Raw genomic sequence first — 19,797 nt, 5'->3', positions numbered from 1 at the left:
CTAAAATTACTCCATTCTGTTTATAGAACATGTTTGTGAATGTTCATCTTGATAGATAAAAATGAACTAAAATGTTAAACATTTAGCTGACATACCTTATCTGCAAAGAAAAGACTAGTTACATCAGTTTCTTTTGCAGCTGTTGAAATTTGTGGGGGGTTAAAACAGTTCTTCAGCAATGCTTGTAATGGGGGTGCAGCTGGGTTTTAAGACAGGTTGGGCAGCTGGACACAGGTTGCTATGGTATCAGAGTAAGGCTCCAGTGCATTGGTAAGGGGTCCAGTCTGCACATCCCAGGGCCCCAGGATACCAAAGTCTCAAAGAGAAAGAGTCTGGCATAGACTGTAGATCAGAGGTCAGTTGGCAGGGCCACCAGCATAGATGAGCTAGCAGGTTAGCATGCTGCAGAGACTCAGGCTGACAGCGGGAATCCTTTTGCCTCAATAGGCTAATATGACTCTTACAATAACCATTTCTTTTTCGTAACTGAAAATATATGATTTTTTTTAAAATAGCATTTTATAGAGTATAAGAATCACGGTCCATGAAGTCACGAAGAGTCAGAAGCGACTGAACGAAAAAACAACAACAAGAATCAAGCTTTCTAGTACACATCATGCTATTATGGAAAGTATTGAAAATTCTAATCTATACTCAAAATAACTAAACTTTTTAGTAGAGATGATGCTATTTGGAAAGCTTTGAAAAAAGAGAAAGGACTCTGAAAGAAGGACTTCTAGCCTGCCAAACACAATGATATAGGAACAAAAATGAATTTATTACAATAATGTATCCTGCAATTATAATATTTTTTTTTCTTTTTGTGTGTCTAATATTATTTCTATGAAAGACTTAATGAGTAAAAATAGAGAACAAATTATTAGTTAAATTATTGTCAACAAATTTTAGTTTCCATGGTTAAACAATCTGTATGACTAACAAAACCAAGATTTCTGGTTTTTGGAACTTTAAGAGAAAAACTAAAAACAAACCAAAAAACAGATCTGCTTTGGGAATGCACTATTTTCTCCATATGTATATATATAAATAAAAGTCCCTCTTTTGGGGGAGATGGGCAGTGGCTAAATTTGAGTAATAAATAAAATAAATATATATATGCTCCAAATTATGTCTCACATGACAGGGGGGAAAAAAACCCTAACTCTAACCTTATTAGAACAAATAACTGCTTTGGAGGAAGAGATAACTTTTTTCTGTGAGAACAGTATAGTGAAAAGTGTTAATGCCAATATCGTGCAATCTTAATTACATGTCTGAGCTGTTGCAACCGCTATTTTAAAAAAAAAATCTAAAAAACACATTGCATATATTTAGCCTTGCCTTAAAATTAGAGAAATCTAGATTCAAAACAACAGAACCAAGGGATAATCTTCAAACATTCACTCAAAGAGCAACTTCTGGCTAACAGCCAGTTTAGGATAACAGTTGCAGTTGTAAATAATTATGGTGATGACGTAGTGTGTGTGTGTCTGCATGTGTCTGCATTGTCACTGTGCCACTTGATACTGTATTATTTGTAAGGTTTAAAAGCTGAGGAGGAAAAGGAGGAGACATTCCATTTAGACCCAAAGCGTTCTAAGACAGCTAATCCATTTTCTAAGTTTCCAGTTACATCATCTACACTATGCTGAACTGTTTGGAAGAAGACAGAATAAAAAATTATTTTGGAAATGAAAATGATAAGCCTCTTTAAAAAATAAAAGTGACAAGTTTGGCACTTTGAACAAATTTTCTCAAAACTTTTCACCTGATGGTAGAAGAAAATCTAACATCTATTTCAATATTGATGCTTTCTTGCATCTGATTGTTGAAGCTAGAGACCAATGAATCCCACTGACAACACTGCCAAAGTACAAATATTTATTTTAGCTTAACTATATAACATTACCTATATATTCAGTCATATAAAACCTACCCATACATTACAAATCTACAGATATCTACTCTGTTTAACAAAGGTAGACACTACCTTTTTTATTTACATTGACTGCTATGTTCCCAGAATAATGTACTGAAATTGAAAACTTCTTTTAAGCATTATCTTTAAGATTCTGTCTTTTCCAGTACTGAAAGGAATTAAGAAGCAATCTCATAAACACAGTAGGTATTAACAGTAATCCTTAAGATTTTGTGTTAAGTATCGTTCATAGCTCAGTTGCTTTTCTGTTATCTCTATTTCTCCCCCTTCCCCTCTGAAATTATTGCCACTTACTTGTGTATGTGAGGTGAAAACCTTGGTCTGTATCTGATCCATTACTATTAAATTCTATCCATAAATGGTTAGAAGTGCTATTGAGAATGAGTTCTATCAATTCCATTTTTGTAAAAGTTCCCAACAGACGTGATGAGCTGTCTTTTCCATCATATACCTATAAAATAAAATGAAATAAGGTTTAACACATTAAAAAACTTACTTCAAAGCTACTACAATCTAACAGAGATGCTTATGTACAATTAACTACAAATCATTAAAACTTTCAAACAAAACATAGGAAAGAACAATCCTCTTTACTGGCTATGCAGCTCATTTACGTGATAACACACTACTTCCCATTCAGCCATTTAAAAAAAAAAAAACAAGTTTGTATTTATGACTCAGTTCCTTGACATTTATCACCTCCATCTCCTTCTGTCTTCAGAATCCACTTTGGAGTTTTGAAAACATTTCAAAAGTTTGAAAATCCGTGGCATTTCTGTCAAGCTGCTTCTTCTAAACACAGTGATGAGGGGCAAAAATAACATACACCAGTCTGATCACTCCTAAATGAATTGAAAAGCAGGACTGAAGCAGCAACCCTAGCAAAAAGCACCAAGTTTATTTTTAGTTCATAATATTGGACTGAGAAACTTGAATGCATTTTTAATATTATTGATTTTTGACATGCTTTTATAATAGCTAAGGTCACATAGAGTGTATGAAGACTTGAACTTTTGGACAGTTCTTAGGGAAAAAGAAAAACCAGACTCAGAAACTAAGAACCACACTGACCTGAATGTTTCAGTGATGTGCACATTTCCAAAAGCATTACTTCAGATGGCCAACTTCTCTTTGCCCCAACTAAACATTTTGAAACATTTCTTCATTTCAGTTGCAAGAACATAAACCTTGCAGTGAGCCTCATGGAAATCACTGAGCTTTAATCAGATTTCTGTATTAGGCATTTGGTTTTTTACAGTTTCATTATATTTAATGCAATATAAGAGCCAGTTTAGTATAGGGGTCAAGGCCCCAGGCTAGAAACCAGAAGACCAGGAGTTTTAGTCCCACCTTAGGCACAAAGCCAGCTGGGTGACCCTGGGCCACTCACCCTCAGCCCTCAGAAACTGGCAATGGCAAACCACTTCTGAAAAACCTTGCCAAGAAAACTATAGGGACTTGTCCAGGCAGTCTCTGAGAATCAGATACGATTGAATGGATTAAAAATAAAAAGGGCCTTTTAGCTTGTTAACTTATGATCACTATCAATAGCTCTGATAGTAAACCAAAGAACAGAATAGTTATCTGATGTCCTTTTCATGGTATTTAACAAGTTGTGATTATTGCAACAACAAAAAAGTCTATGTTAGACCATCAATGCAATTTCCAAGTGAAGGTTCTAACTGCAGAGATCTGTATCCTAAAGCCCCAGGGCTGCATAGGGCCCACAAAATCCTGGAGGTAGCCTGCAGATTTCTGCTGAAGTTGATATTATATTCTAATCTTTTAATACGATGGAAAGGAAAAAAAAAATCAAATACAGAACTGCAGAGTAATTATATTAGTTACATTACATTTACAGGGGATACATGCCAATATTTTTTGGAATGCAGCCTCCAGCATGCCATTCAAAGGCTGAATGTAGCCACAGCCTTAAAAAGTTGTGCACCCTTCTTTTAAAGATAAGGGGAAGATATTTTGATGTTTACTAAAGTACATTTAGTATACAGTATAACATTTAATACTCAATATACATGCATAATGTATAGAAGTTAAAATTATTGAAATACTATCAGTAGTAATCTTATTCAATAATAAGGGGAGATGGATGGTGGCAAAATTTGAAGAACAAATAAATAAATAAATAATAGAAAAGTACTTTACTGGATAATATAACTGAATCTTATTCAATAATAGAAAAGTACTTTACTGGATAATATAACTGAATCTTATTCAATAATAGAAAAGTACTTTACTGGATAATATAATTAATCTATCTATAGTTCCATTTTGCTCTCTATTTGACGAGAGATTGAAGGTAGATTATTCTATCAACAGGATAGGAAGATACTACAGATGAGTAGAAGAGATGTGTGTACAGTTTTGACATCTTTATTATCAGCCAGATCTTAAATTCAATTTTGTCCCTTCCTTTGGATGGAAGAGTCTAGTTCTAAATCCTATCATTGCCAAGGTCCACATACACAAACACAGAAACAGGGAGAGAGAATAATGCATATATTAATGAACTATTTTTGAAGTCATTCTTCATAAAAAGTAGCACAGAAACAGAAACAGTGTTAATGTATTTTTATACAGCTGAGTATATAAAAAAAATCATGCACTATTGAAGTAATACTAGGAATAGATGAAATATACCATGATGCTTCTTCTCAGAACTTATCCGTATTATGTTTAAGGAGTTTCTTTCCAGCTAAGTAAGTATAAGACATTTACCTGAATTAGGTCCCATTGAACCAGGCCTACTTTTAGATGATATCTGTGGATTGTTTCGTTGTGCAGTCTGTTTCATTTTCATATTTATATTCATGTATCATTTCTGTGCCATTTCCTCATTATTCTGAACAAAAATTATTTACCATTTGCATTTAATAATCTTTTTAAAATGTTTCTTATTAAAAAACAAACACATCTCTTTCTTTCTTTTCTTATTACAAAACAAACACATCTCTTTCTTTCTTAAAAGGTGTATTTTAAAACTCTGGCATTTTTTTTTTTTAAAGAAAAGTGCACAGAAACATTCAGGCCATGTGAAAGTCAATGAGTATTTTATTATGCCTCTAAAATCATAAACAGAATGAAGACAACCGTATACATAATAAAACATGCAAGATAAGTCTAAAACAATAAAACACCCCAAAATTTAAAGGTCCACAAAAAGGGCAAACAATATCAACCCCATAACCCTAAAATATAATTAAATTATAATCAACCCAACTTTACCTGTCACACAGAATAGTTTAAAAGAAAATCAGACAATTAGATATCAGCCAATACCAGCAAGAAGACACCAGAGGCCATCTAGAACAATTTAATTCTTAATATGTTCTTAATGTGTTAATATGTTCTTAATATGTTAATACGTTCTGCAATGCCGCTACACTGTTGCAAGTCTGATATTTAAAGAGAGTTTGTTCCACAATTTTGGAGCATTATAGAAAACACTGGCTTCTGGATTTGCCCTTCTCCCCCCTCCCTCCCATCACAAAATATGCGGGATTCTCAAGAGCGTTTCCAACCGTGAATGTACTAGAAGGTCAGTTCTGAACACAGAACATGGTCCTGGAGGTACCTTAAAGGGCATTACACCCACTCCTCAGTTAGTACATGAGTTCCATTCCAACAACTAGGTTATTAAGTGAAATGGTCACTAAGTGAACACATGAGAGAGAGAGAGAGAGAGATGCTGCAAAGATTGCTGATTGCCGAGATCTCATTCAGATAAAGTTCTCCCGTACAGCTACACCAGCGTTACTCTCACTGCATTATTGTCAGGTGCACACAATTTTATTGTAAACACATGCACTGGTTGAAAAGTGATTTTTTATTACCATTTATTACCATCATATTTGTGAATGGTCACTAACCAAGGTAGTCACTAAATGAGGAGGGTGCCTAGATCAAAGTAGATACTTCAGTTTGCACTTAGAAACCTATTGGTGGCCAGCACAGTGTGATATGGTTTTGGGGGTCAACACCTCCTGCACCCAGGCTGCCACATTTTGTACCAGTTACAGATTCTGGGTGGTCTTCAAAGGCAGCTCCATTTAGAGCTCAGTGCAGTAGCCTACTTGTGTGACAACAAGAGCAGGAATTACGTCATGTCTTCATATGTAAGGGCTGCAACTGGCAACCAGCTGAAGCACCCCTGGCCAGAGCCTTCTCCTCCCCAGCAATGAGTCCATATACAAGTTCTAGTCTTGAGTTAGTCCAGGAGGAGTAAATTTATTTCTTAGAGCTATTTCTATGCTCTCCACCGCCCTACCCCTCACCCCCACCCACGTGACTCTAGGCATCTTAAAACAGTTAGAACAAGAGAATAACGATTTAAGACATCACAGAAGTGGCCATGCCAGTTGGGCATGGGGAAACATTAAAAATTAATAATGACCATTGAAATTCAGAAGTGGGCTGATACGATGTCCTGGCCTGACGTCTGAGAAAAGAGCTAGGTTCTCAGGGCTCTCTTAAACAATGGCAGGGGTGTGGACACACAGATCTCAGTGGGGATGTTGTTGCATATGGCAGGTGCTGTGGAACAGAAGGTACACCAGTCCATATCAAAAATAATAACATCACTTAAATATCCTTGAGTGTCAGATACTACCAATATTTAAAGCCTGGCTGGGAACATGAATTCACACAGATTAATAGAAGAAGGAATAATTGAAAATTCTATGAAGTCTCTTATTTTAATCTAATAATTATTTTCAAATGACTCTTTTCTTAACATGTATTAAATTGGAATGATTTTGTGCAATTTGTTTCCAGTTTTATAAAATAACTCTGAAGTTAAGTTCATTTTCGTAAAAATAACTATAGTCTCCAAAGGGAATTGGGTAGAAAAAAATCTAGATTCAGTATCTATGATTCTAAGGTAAGGAAGATAAAAGGATTTTTTTTTTCTTTTTACAAATATAAATATAAAATACCACATTTTAAATGTAAGTTGAATATTTTTAGATAAGATTTTAAAATATTTAAATCAGATTTTTAATTTTTTTTGTAAATTAAGTTGTTAAAAGATGAACACAGCTCAAAGATATATCAGTCATATTTCTTCAGTCTAGACAATTTGAGAAATACTTTTCTGATCCTGAGGTGTATCTTCTATTGACTATAACCTAATCAGGGCAATGGACCACAAAAATGATACTGTTTGGGAATCTTTTAATGAAGTTCCCACATTTGAGCAGAAGACAGGCAAAGGCCCAAAATACAGGTGGTAGTGCAAAGAAATGTAATAGCTCATTGCCCACATTAGGCATTATTATGAGAAGCATTCCTGCTTTGAAGATACTGAAGAAATATACCTGAATAAGCAGGACAGTAAATATTTTCATACTATGATGCACACCCACACCCACATTTAAGGACTACTTTTCTTCTTAGTCCTAGCTTTTGGATGGACTTCCCAAATTATTACTGGAATTCTCATATTGAACAAAGATATAATTATTATTATACTCCAGTAAGGTTATTTAATGCAGTTAGACAAAATAGTGATTTGTTTTACCATTTGACTTTTACAAGTCCATGAATTCAGGAACAGTACACAAGATTAGGTACACCTAACTGCATTGACTGCTTGTATTTAACTGGATTCAGCACTCTTCAGAATACATGATTCTAATAGCTGTCCACATGTTCTACCTTCAATGTCATCATCAGTTCCATTTTACCATTTCAGAGTTTTCTGATAACAGCACTGCAATTACATACTGTATAACAATATCACAAAGATCTAGTACACCTCCCACAGATAAAAAAAAAGTCCATCGCATAGATAACTTTGTAATAAAAACACAATAAGTATATTATGAAAAAAAAAAGTTTGCTTATGCAACAAACTCTCTTTGAGTTGAGAATGCACATTTCATGGATATGATTTAATCACTTTGACCAAAATCTAGTCACTTGCAGAGAATTAGTTGAATAGAATATATAAGAAAGAAACTAAGAAGTGTAAAAATAATCTAGGGAACAATTTGTTGACTTGAATAATCCCAACATAGTATCATACTACCAACACAAGAAAGGAAAATCTTCCATACTAAAATGAATGATATTTCCAGAAATCTACACCCCACTAAATATTTATTATTAATAAATATTAATATATTTATTATATGGAGTAGTAGTAAAAGCTGTAACAAACTGTCAACATAATTTCAACTGCAAGTATGGATCTTTGCTCAGATAGAACTGAAGCTCTGCTATATGAAGATTGTAGGTTACACAAAAACAAAATCAGAATATGAGAGAGCTATAGAAAATTAAAAAAAAATGAGTCAGTTAGAATGTATAAAGCTATAGGAATAGTAGTAAAATAGAAGTCTGAATATAGATGAATGAGTAAAACAGAATAAAGTGTAGAAGATCAAGAGAGCCTATAAAAATAGTAGGGACAGGATATAGCCACTAATTAAAAATTAGAAAGTGGCTTTTTTTTATAATGAAAAAGAACATATTTTTATAATAAAATAATTTCCAGCTGGAGCTGATATATGTGCATCTTGCTTGGAGTATTATCACCCCTGAAACTGTGACAGCCTGATCTTCAGCTTTTAATTTTGCTCTGCCTTACCATTATCTAGTATGAGAAGCATAAAATACCTATATGGTGTCTCTCATCAGAATGTGATGAAATCTGCAAGAAAGCTAGACCTAAAGGAGGGGATAAAGTCCATCAGATTCATGGAAATCAGTGCAAGTATTTTTGAATTATATTTTCTATAATCCCAGTTATTAAAATGACCTCCTTTACCTGTTTCTTTTTTTGCTTTCCACCTTAATGGGAATGGAGCTTACAGAAATGAGGGAATTAAGGCCAGTCTTCAAAGATATCAGTGCAAGGATTTTCAAGCTACAGTACATGATATCTTCAGTATGGTAATATTTCTGCAATATTCCCTGAAATCTTTTGACTGCGCTTCCTCAGTTTTACTATTCCTCAATCTCTCCAGTAACACTGCCTAATATATTAAAACATACATATGTACATTTCTCAATAGCACCAAAACAGGGCAAGGGGAAGATACTGCTTATAAGGACAAAAGACAGGAAGAAGGTATTATTTATACAGTTACAAAAAATAGAAGTTGACTATAATTAATAGTTTGCAGATGGGACAAATAAATTGGAGAGGAGACTAAGTAACTGAAGGAGGATCAAATGAGAATGAAAATAAGAAAAATGACCTTGGATAACAGTGATCACAGTGACAACAAACACATAGCGCTTTTTCCCACATATGAAAAGAACCCTCACAGAGATGCAGATCTGCAGCCACTCCTGAAAAGCTATTCCTCTCCAGGCTTCACTAAATTTAGGCTTCCTGTCCTGACCCTATATTTATGCTGTCCCAACCAACAGCATGGGTTTTTAATCGAGAGAAGAAGCGAAAAATACTGCATGACAGATTAACTAAAGTCAATAAGCTTATGTTTCTCAAATATAGCAAAGAAGTCAGTGCAGAATAGGATATTACCCAGCTGGTTTGGGGATACTAAGTCTCAGGAGTCTCACTGTCACCACAAAATGAGAGAAGGAAATACCTTGAAGAAAGGTGGGAATACATTTAACTCTTAATGTTTGCTTATTCTATACTGGGATTTGAACAATGTATATGTTGCACTCTTCAGTATGACTTTAAGGTGCCTGCTCAGTCTTTGCTGTTTGAGGCAAGCTATAAATATTGCAAACAAACAAACAAACAAAGAGATAAATAGCAAATATCATGTGTCAGTAGGACAAGGACAGAGAAGCTAGGTTGTACAGTTATTTAAATTACCATTTACATTAGCTTTCTCAACTTGGCACTCTCCTGATGTGTTGGGACTGTATATCTGAAGAGCATCAGATGCTCATACTTTGGAGGAAGTTTGTCATATATGCTGTAAGATCCAAACATGGACACACCAAGGGTCAGAGCAATGTGAAGTCATGTATAGAACAAGTTGAAGTTAACTTGTATTTACAACAGTAGATGTTCCAGAATTTCCCTTCTTTAAGCCAAAGAATACTCAACTGACATTTCACAGATCATGCGTTCAAGACTGACCCTGAATCTCAGAACTGACATTACATGCAGAAGAAAAGAATGCAAAGTAACTTGTCTTCAAGCACTACAGCTCAGAAAATATACTGAAACAGGATTAGGTGTTTTTTGTTATTGGTGTGTGTGTGTGTGTGTTTTAACATTTACCTTAACAGTATCACCTTCATGCAGCTTAAATGTTCCGGCTCTTAAGTGGATGCCTTTCCCAGGTTCAGTTTCAATTTTATAGATGCATTCATGGTTGTTGTCATAGTTAGATGGGAAATTTGGTGACAGCAATGTTCCTTCATTCCCAGATACACTTGCTCCACATTCAGCTAAATAAAACAGACATATTTATAAATAAAGAAGATTAATTATCTGTTTCAAAAGGTTTTCTTTAAAAACTTGTGATTATTTTCAAAACTACAAAATATATTTGCTATATATAAAAAGAAATATATGTTATTTTCTAGTAATTTGTTTAGAACAGTAATATTTTTTACTACTTGGCACACGTAACACCATTTTCTTATTAATAAGTTCCTATTTTTAGATCAAAATTAATTGAATCTTTGTATCTGGATGATTTTCCCCGTCATTTCTTTCTTCCTTTTTTTTTCAACTGCATTTTGTCTCACTATACTGTTTAAAGCAATGACCTTAAGGAAAATGTACACACAAAAGTAATGTTAATGAAAATGCATATAATTGTTCTTCAGCATTCAAGAATAAGTAAAAAGGTAAAGATGACTTCCTTCTATTAAGTTTCCAAAAAACTGGCTAATGGCACAGTAGAACAAAGCTGTTTAGATTCCCAAGAAAAATCCTAAAAGTAAATTAGAGATACCAGCTAAACCCTGGTAAGATGGAGTGGCTGTGGATTAATGGCTCCTCAGTGTCTGGGAAATTGTCATCTTTCGTTCTGGATGGGGTTGCACTGCCCCAGGCATACCTAGTGTGTAATTTGGGGGTCCTTCTGGACTCACGACTCCTGCTCAAAGAGCAGGTGGCAGTCGTGGCCAGGAGGGCCTTTGCTCAACTTTGCATTGTGCGCCAGTTACGCCCTTTCCTGGATCGAGAGGCCCTTTGAACAGTCACTCATGCCCTGGTCATCTCCTGGACTACTGTAATGCGCTGTACATAGGGCTACCCTTGAAGAATAACTGGAAGCTACAACTGGTCTAGAATGCAGCCGCGCGGGCAATTTTAGGTGCCTCAAGGTCGGCACATGTAACACCTTTGCTATGCGAGCTGCACTGGCTCCCAGTTTGCTTCCGGGTCCAATTCAAGGGGTTGGTTATCACCTTTAAAGCCCTACATGGCATGGGGCCAGATTACCTGAGGGACCGTCTCATCCCCATCACATCGACCCATCCCACACAGTCATGCAGAGAGGGAATGTTATGGACCCCATCTCTAAAAGAGTTCCATCTGGCAGGGTCCAGGAAATGATCCTTCTCTTCAATAGCTCCTGCCCTCTGGAACACTCTTCCCCCAGAGGGTGAGACAGGCCCCCTCGCTCCTGGACTTCCACATAAACTAAAAACCTGGTTGTGTCAACATGCCTGGGGGAGGAAAGGGAACAGTCTTCCTTGGGGATGGCTAGAGCTCTAGAAGGGCCTCTGTACTCATGGGTTGAGATGCAAACTGAGCCATCTGGATTTCATTACATTTTATACTTTTATAATTTTATACTTTTACTGTTTATTTATATTCATATTTATTGTATTTAACAGCACTGAATTTTAAATTTTGTTTTTGTTGTAAACCACCCAGAGTCCCGCCTTTCGGAGAGAGATGGGTGATGGGCGATAAAATTTGATAAACAAACAAACAAATAAATAAATAAAGTTCTGCATTATTAGCTTGAGTCCACTTACATTATTTCAATATAATCCATATAGGATTAAATTGTTTAATCCAGCTAGTTATTACCTATAACTAGGTAACTTCCAAAATGAATTCTTAGTTTGGTAGAACCCATGCAGAACCCATGCAGTTTGGTGAAACCTATGCAGAACCCAATTGCTTTTAAATTCTTTCCATTGTATCCTACAGAATAAATACCGTAAATACATGCTTTCCTTCACTGGAATTGTGGGGTTTGGATTTATTGATTGTGCTTATATGCTGCTACATCTTGCAACTCATGGTGGTTTATAATAAGCCATTAAACTAATAAAGCACAATACAATGAAAAAAATAAAGCATGATAATGATTTAGCAATACAATAATTAAAATGAATGAATACAAAATAATTTCAAATATACTGGTGTCAACATAGTGAATGAACTAACTTTAATTCTCAAAGGCCCTGCAGAAAGACCCTGTCTTGGCAGCTTTATGGAAGAGTTAACACCATCCAGACCTCCAGGAGAAACTATTCTACAAAATGGGGGCACCATAGAGAAATAGATTAAAGTTTGATTTCACAACATGCATTTGGTTCCTACATACAGGCAAAATCAACAGTTGCTTTGATGTGATGATGCTTATTCAATTCATTTTATGTCTGGACATAAATTCCAATGTTTACAACAGGATACATTTGTCTTTGAAGAAATAATCCCAGTTTCTGCAGAACTGGTTTAATTTGGAGTAAATTTAGGAAAATAGAAAATCAGGTTTCTATATTCTACAGAGAGTTAGTAAGGAAACCTCCTTATTACACAAGTTCGGTTCTAAACATATGAAGGACTGAAAATGGGTGACAATAATTGCACTAATTGCACAAATTTAACTGGATGAAGAATGAGCTTATAAAGTGCACAGTCCTGATATTCTGGGTGGTCTCCAGTCTAAAGTTGGTTGGGTGCTGTTGAATTTATCTGTAATAAATTCAGACTCATTAAGTTTGACTAACTCAGTAAGTTTGATTATGCTGCCATAAGATTTTTTTTTAATTACTTTTTGGTAGTCAAATCATCATCTCTTCCAAAGGTCCTTTTTTAAGTACAAAACCTTAAAATAAGAACTGATAAAAGCTAAGTATCTGGCATATGGATAATTAAAAGATTGAGATAGTATGTACAAGAATTCTTTTGTTATTCTTTCATTTTATCATGTATGGTTAGATACGAGGTTATCACTTCATACTTTGTTCTCCTAATTTTATTAACCATAAAAGCATGACAGAAAAAAGCAATACACATATCACATTAGGGTAGAATTAACATCAGAAATACATTCTGACATATTACACTTTTTCACTTTAAGCATTGTGATCAATTAATACTCTTTGTGCTTACAAAAAAAACCCCAACACCTTTATTATCACATATATCTTTTATAAATACAAAACACTATTTTTGAATAAAAGAGCTGCTTCCGGTCCAAAAGATAGAAGAACATTTGCAAACTTGTTGAAAATATTAAAAAGCAATACAACAAATTAAAAAACCTGAAACTAGGAATTTATTTTGTAGCCCCAAAGAGCATGGTAATACTTCATGAAAATATTCTTTAAATATAGGTTTATTGAAGAAATTTTTAACAAGATAAAAACAATACAAATATTATAAAAGATACATAGAAAATAAGGAAGAATGGTGAATAAGTAAAAAGAAATAAAAATAGAAATAGAAAAAAGAAAAAAGAAAAAAAAAGATTATAAAGAAGTGACTTCTGATCTTTTTGACAGAGGTTATAAATGCATTTATATTTTATCCTCTCTAAGGTTATATCATAATTTCCTTTTTTCCATGAGCTACCCTTTCTAATCCTCAAACCCATAAATCACAAGTTCATTTTCCTCTTTTTTCATCAAAAAGTCCATAAGGGGTTTCCAATCACTAATAAATGTAGCTATTGATCTTTCTCTAATCAAGCAAGTTTATTTTGCCATCTCGGCTAGTTCTGTCATCTTCACTAACCAATCCTCCAATGTGGGTATTTCAGTCTTTCCATTTTTGTGCATATAATAGTCTTGCAGCAGTAATCATATATAGAAATAATCTTCAATAGCTCTTTTCATGAAAGTTAAATTAACAGCAAGACTATGGACATCCAGAAGGATAAAATCACCTCTATGTTTGGAAGTATTCCATTGAAACCACAGAGGAGTATCTGCTAAGGTATTTGAACAAATTCAATGGCCTTAAAAATTATTTTAGAAAAAGGACAGCAAGATAACACTGAGTCAGAATGAAAGGAGATATTCTTCATTGTTATTTGGTAGAATAGACTATGCTTTTAATTTGATTATTTTTAGTTAAAAAGAGATGGGTATGTTCAAAATCTTATATAAACAGAGGACTCTGTGGTGGATTAATTGGTGTATGGCTTAAAAGTATTTTACTGGAATTAATTATTGCTTAGTAATGTGGCTCTCTACATCTTATTTGGAATGCAAAGAAAATCTAACTTTGTAAAATGCTGAACGGTTTAACTTTAATCAACTGATTTCACAATCATAAAATTCTTATTTCCTTTTTTAAAAAGCTACAACAAAAGTCCTAGATAATTGATGTAGTTGGCTTTGACAATGTTGATCACCTATGGAAGTAGGAAAAATCCTGAATACAATTTTCTATAGACGTATTCCTGCTTACTCTTTAAGCTGATCCTGTCTTTTACTCATACTATCTTGACTCTGAAGTAGGTTAAGAAATCCTGTCTGAACTGAAACACTTTGGCAACTGCTTGCAAGGTAGTCAGTCTAAGTAAAGGTAAAGGTTTCCCTTGACGTAAAGTCCAGTCGAATCCGACTCTAGGGGGCGGTGCTCATCTCCGTTTCTAAGCCTTGGAGCCGGCGTTGTCATAGACACTTCCGGGTCATGTGGCCAGCATGACGACTCGGAACGCCGTTACCTTCCCGCCGAAGCGGTACCTATTGATCTACTCACATTTGCATGTTTTCGAACTGCTAGGTGAGCAGGAGCTGGGATTAACAACGGGAGCTCACCCCGCCGCGCGGTTTCGAACCGCCGACCTTCCGATCGACAGCTCAGCGGTTTAACCCGCAGCGCCACAGACTATTATGTCGTCCCAATGGACAGGTTCCCTTCCTACTGTGCCCTTCCACTTTCTGTTCCTTGGTTTTCTGTGGGCAGGTCTTCTGTGACACATTTATGTCGTTTTGTGTATATAGACAGACACCCCCCCACACACAATGTTAAAACACCTACATGAAACCCCTACTTTAAAAAAAAAATCCTTTCTTAGTGTCCTGTTTCTAATATCTCTTAATGCTATGCCTGCCATGAGCATTATAACACCCAAAGATTATAACTCTTGCCTTATAAATACAGGCTGCTGGTTTGAGCCTGCAGAAATATTATTTTCATTAGTTTTTTTTTTTTCTTTCCCCAAGCTTTCTTCTTTACCTGTGCTTTGAAGAAGGATGTTGATGAAGAAAAGTCCATCTGTACATGATTTCCCCTTTTATCCATCACCTGAGGTAGAAAATTTCACTCTCAACTCCCAAAGAACACAAATAACTTATGAGCTATTTCGGAGTTGGAGGTGAAACCCTTCTACCTCAGGTGACAGGACAAATGGTAAAATGGTGCACTGAATGATTTTTTTAAAAAGCACAAAGAAAAAGAGGAATGTTAAGGGAATCAGTAATTTAAAAAAAGTTCTGCCAAGTTTTAAACTAAAACTTTTTATTTGCAAGACTACTTTTATAGTGATTGTTCTATTATGCCTCTCATGGTATGGGTGACTCTAAAAAGAATGACAGGCTATAGTATGCACTGACTCATCATATGATCATAAAAAATGTTACAACATTCATTCATCCAACACAAGATGGATAAAGAGTTTGATACAAGGTATATAGTATATAATCCTGAAACAACAGAACTTACAGCTTAGTAAAATAATTAATACTATTGTATGTTTATGATTTATTTACTGTTGGAAAGAGGAGAAAGATATATGCATTCACACTCATATAAACTTAGACAAATGTTAATTATTTTCTGAAAACAATTTATGAATGTTCAACCTAACAATTAATATGAATTGCTGGATACGTTCAAATCAAATTCTGTTTATGAAAACTTATGTACCCAGTATATAATATGTACAAAAGGATAATGTAAACATTTACAGACTGCCATTCCTTAATATATTTATCATCTATGGCCATTTTAGATGAGAAATACAGCTGTTTCTACTATGGTTATTAATTTCACTTTGTTATTTTTATATACTCTTTTAAAAGTATTTTTTAAAGTATCAATCAATCAATCAATCAATCAGTCAAATCCTTTGTTATGATCAGTGACCAGAAAAAAAGTATTTAAAACTATTTCCTGAATAGTTCAGCAAACTACAGTGTGACATATACATCTATGCCACATGAATAAAGGTTCTTCCACACCTTTAATTTTGCCTGCTTCATGTGCCAGAAACAATTTGATGAATGAAATGAAAGCATGTGACCACCTACCCACACACCTTGGCAGAGGTGCACTCCATACACGACGACCACCACCCAGACAGGTAAGCTTGATCGCACCTTCCAAACGATATCCAGGAAAACAAGAAAATGCCAAGGAATCTCCAACTCCAAAATGGAACCCTATGCGTCGACTGAAGGCAGGAACTCCAGGGTCATCACAAGGCTCCAGGCCATATTCTTCCAACAAGAAATAAAAAAACAGAGATGAAACACAATCATTTCAGAATAAATATCTGCTTCCCCTGCCCACTGCAAGAGGAGCTTAGGCCCCCAGAACCATCAGTTAAATTGTATAGATATTTCAATATTTAATGGGGAGATATTTACTAAAGGTATACCTACTTTTCTATTATAAATAATTATAAACAATAGTATATAAACAGAATCTCAGCAAGTAGCAACATCTGGCTGACCTTGTTTAGGTCTGGAAGCTAAGCTGGGTTAAGCCTTATTAGGACTTGGATGAAAGACTGTAAGTGGATTTTAGAAGAGGAAGTTTAAAAAAAATCCCAGAGAAAGGCAATGACAAACCACTTCCATACTCATGGTCATCCACAGAAGGTTTGCTGGGGTGGGGGAATGACAAAACACACGTAATAAGGTAATGATCCACACCACATAGCTTACATGGTTGCATGCAATGTTTGGGATGCAAATCCCAAACACTGGACTTTTCAACATGCCATCATGATGCACATTTTCTTGTTTTCATATCACTGCCAGCTAGATCCATACTGTTCTCAAGAAAACTACAAGGAGGGACCATATAACCATCACAAGTCAACTTCCAGTCTAGGATGTTTTTAATTTACTCAATTATATGAAAAACAACTTAGGGCACATAAATGAAAAAGAAATATTGCAGACATGCAGTTGCATATAGGTATAGATTAACCCTTATGTCTTTTGTATAGGCATAACATAGTAAGAATAATTTTGTTAGAAAGCAATAAAAGAAAAAATGCATCTTTTAGAGAAGGAACAGGGAACAGGATGTCCCTTGAGGGCATTATCTTTCTCCCCCACATGGTAGCTGACATTGCAGAGAGCATGGCCCAAGCTGCTTTCAAATACCTTCCCTTTTCATATATATTATTTGCTTTCAGCTGGTAGCACTGGGAGCTGGTTTTTACCTGAAGTTGTATGGGCTAATGAACATAACCAAATGTGGGAAATAAGTTATGCAAAGTATCTTAGGACTTCAGCATAAGTCTCTGAAAACAGAACAAAAGAGGGCCAAGTTTGGTTTAGAGGAAGAAGCTGACAAAAGAAAGTCAAGTTAAAAAATAGGCCAGATCTGGCTGGAAGCTGTGGAGGAGAAAAAAGAAATACTAGAACAAATTCCTCCAATACATTCCTATGGGCAAAACGGTTGGATAGCAAGTTGGAATGCTGGTGACTGCTTCATTCTCAAGCTTTCTTTCTCTTAGTCATGTCACTTGATCCAAGCTTAGAAAGAATTTCAGAAGCCATGCTCTGCAGATTTTCTCTACTTAAAAGACAATATTTAATTGTAATTGCATATAGATTTAAGCATATGCAAACAGATCGATCATGGAGAATTAGGTGGAATTTATGGGAAATCTACGTAATCTACAGTAAATGGAAAGTGGATAGATTTGCTCTTTCTATCTGAATTTCCACATGCAGATAAACATACTGAACCTCAAGAAATATTTTATCTACCACAGTGTCTTGCAACATTTTGTTGTTGTTGTTCAGTCGTTAAGTCGTGTCTGACTCTTCGTGACACCATGGACCATAGCACGCCAGGCCTTCCTGTCCTCCACTGTCTCCCAGAGTTTACTCAAATTCATGTTCATTGCATCGGTGATGCTATCTAACCGTCTCATCCTCTGCCATCCCCTTCTCCTTTTGCCTTCAGTCTTTCCTAGCATCAGGGTCTTTTCCAGTGAGTCCTCTCTTCGCATTAGGTGGCCAAAGTATTTGAGCTTCAGCTTCAGTATCTGTCCTTCCAATAAGCAGTCAGGGTTGATTTCCTGTAGGATTGACTGATTTGACCTCCTTGCAGTCCAAGGGACTCTCAAGAGTCTTCTCCAGCACCACAGTTCAAAAGCATCAATTCTTCAGCGCTCAGCCTTCCTTATGGTCCAACTCTCACAGCCATACATTACTACTGGGAAAACCATAGCTTTGATTATACGGACCTTTGTCAGCAAGGTGATGTCTCTGCTTTTTAATATGCTGTCTAGGTTTGCCATAGCTTTCCTCCCAAGAAGCAGGTGCCATTTATTTATTTATTTTTCAAATTTCTATTCCCCAAGAAAGTGGAACTCTGGGCGATTTACAAGAAAACCAAGATTAAAATCATAAAATACAAGTTACAATAAATAACTTATGTATTGGTATATTTATTGTAACTTATTACAATAAATTTCATGGCTGCAGTCACCGTCTGCAGTGATCTTGGAGCCCAAGAAAATAAAATCTGTCACTGCTTCCATTTCTTCCCCTACTATTTGCTAGAAAGTGATGGGGCCAGATGCCATGATCTTAGTTTTTTTAATGTTGAGTTTCAAGCCAGCTGTTGCACTCTCCTCTTTCACCCTCATCAAGAGGCTCTTTAGCTCCTCTTCACTTTCTGCCATTACGGTGGTATCGTCCACATATCTGAGGTTGTTGGTATTTCTCCTGGCAATCTTAATTCTGGCTTGTGATTCATCCAGCCCGGCATTTCTCATGATGTACTCTGCATATAAGTTAAATAAGCAGGGTGACAAAATACAGCCTTGTCATACTCCTTTCCCAATTTTGAACCAATCGGTTGTTCCATGTCCGGTTCTGACTGTTGCTTCCTGACCCACATACAGGTTTCTCAGGAGACAGGTAAGGTGGTCCAGTAGTCCCATCTCTTTAAGAATTTGCCACAGTTTGTTGTGGTCCACACAATCAAAGGCTTTAGCGTAGTCAATGAAGCAGAAGTAGATGTATTTCTGGAACTTTTTCTGGAATGTTTTCTTGGAACATAGGCAACCCAAAATCTGCTTTTCTCTTCAGTTTGTTATACTATTTAATGCCCTTGCATGACCCTGAATATAATGATGCAACACCTGACAGAGCACTTTTCAGAATGCCAATTTTTGAATTGACATCTGGTTCAGACCAGCATTCACCATGAGTGAAACAAACATACAAAACAAAAAAGAACTGTGATTTGGTATTAACAAAGGAAACCAATACTTTCTCCAAGAAACTACCGCAATGACTTAAGGGATTACAGTGTTTGCCTAAAGGGTGTTGATTAGTAGTTGGCAAAAATATCTGAATAAATGTCATTGAATTTTAAACATTTTCTTAGGAATACACCCACCCACCACTATGTTCTTCAAGGCTTTCATTCATCTCTCTTTCTTTCTCTCTCTCTG

General features: G+C 35.5%; 1 protein-coding gene across 1 annotated transcript in view; it reads right to left on the bottom strand.

Moving 5' to 3' along the window:
• Window positions 1-19,797, bottom strand: part of CSMD1 (CUB and Sushi multiple domains 1) — a 1,072,463-nt gene that overhangs the window by 226,581 nt on the left and 826,085 nt on the right. Inside the window, exons 22-24 of the mRNA XM_063298442.1 lie at window positions 16,400-16,588; window positions 10,167-10,336; window positions 2,234-2,390 (exon numbers count right to left, since the gene is read on the bottom strand). Coding sequence (XP_063154512.1) covers window positions 2,234-2,390; window positions 10,167-10,336; window positions 16,400-16,588 — 516 coding nt within the window. The remainder of the gene's footprint in view (window positions 1-2,233; window positions 2,391-10,166; window positions 10,337-16,399; window positions 16,589-19,797) is intronic.

The sequence above is a fragment of the Candoia aspera genome, chromosome 1 (genome assembly GCF_035149785.1).
Source record: "Candoia aspera isolate rCanAsp1 chromosome 1, rCanAsp1.hap2, whole genome shotgun sequence".
NCBI classification, from domain to species: domain Eukaryota; kingdom Metazoa; phylum Chordata; class Lepidosauria; order Squamata; family Boidae; genus Candoia; species Candoia aspera.
This window is presented reverse-complemented; position numbering and strand designations above follow the sequence as displayed.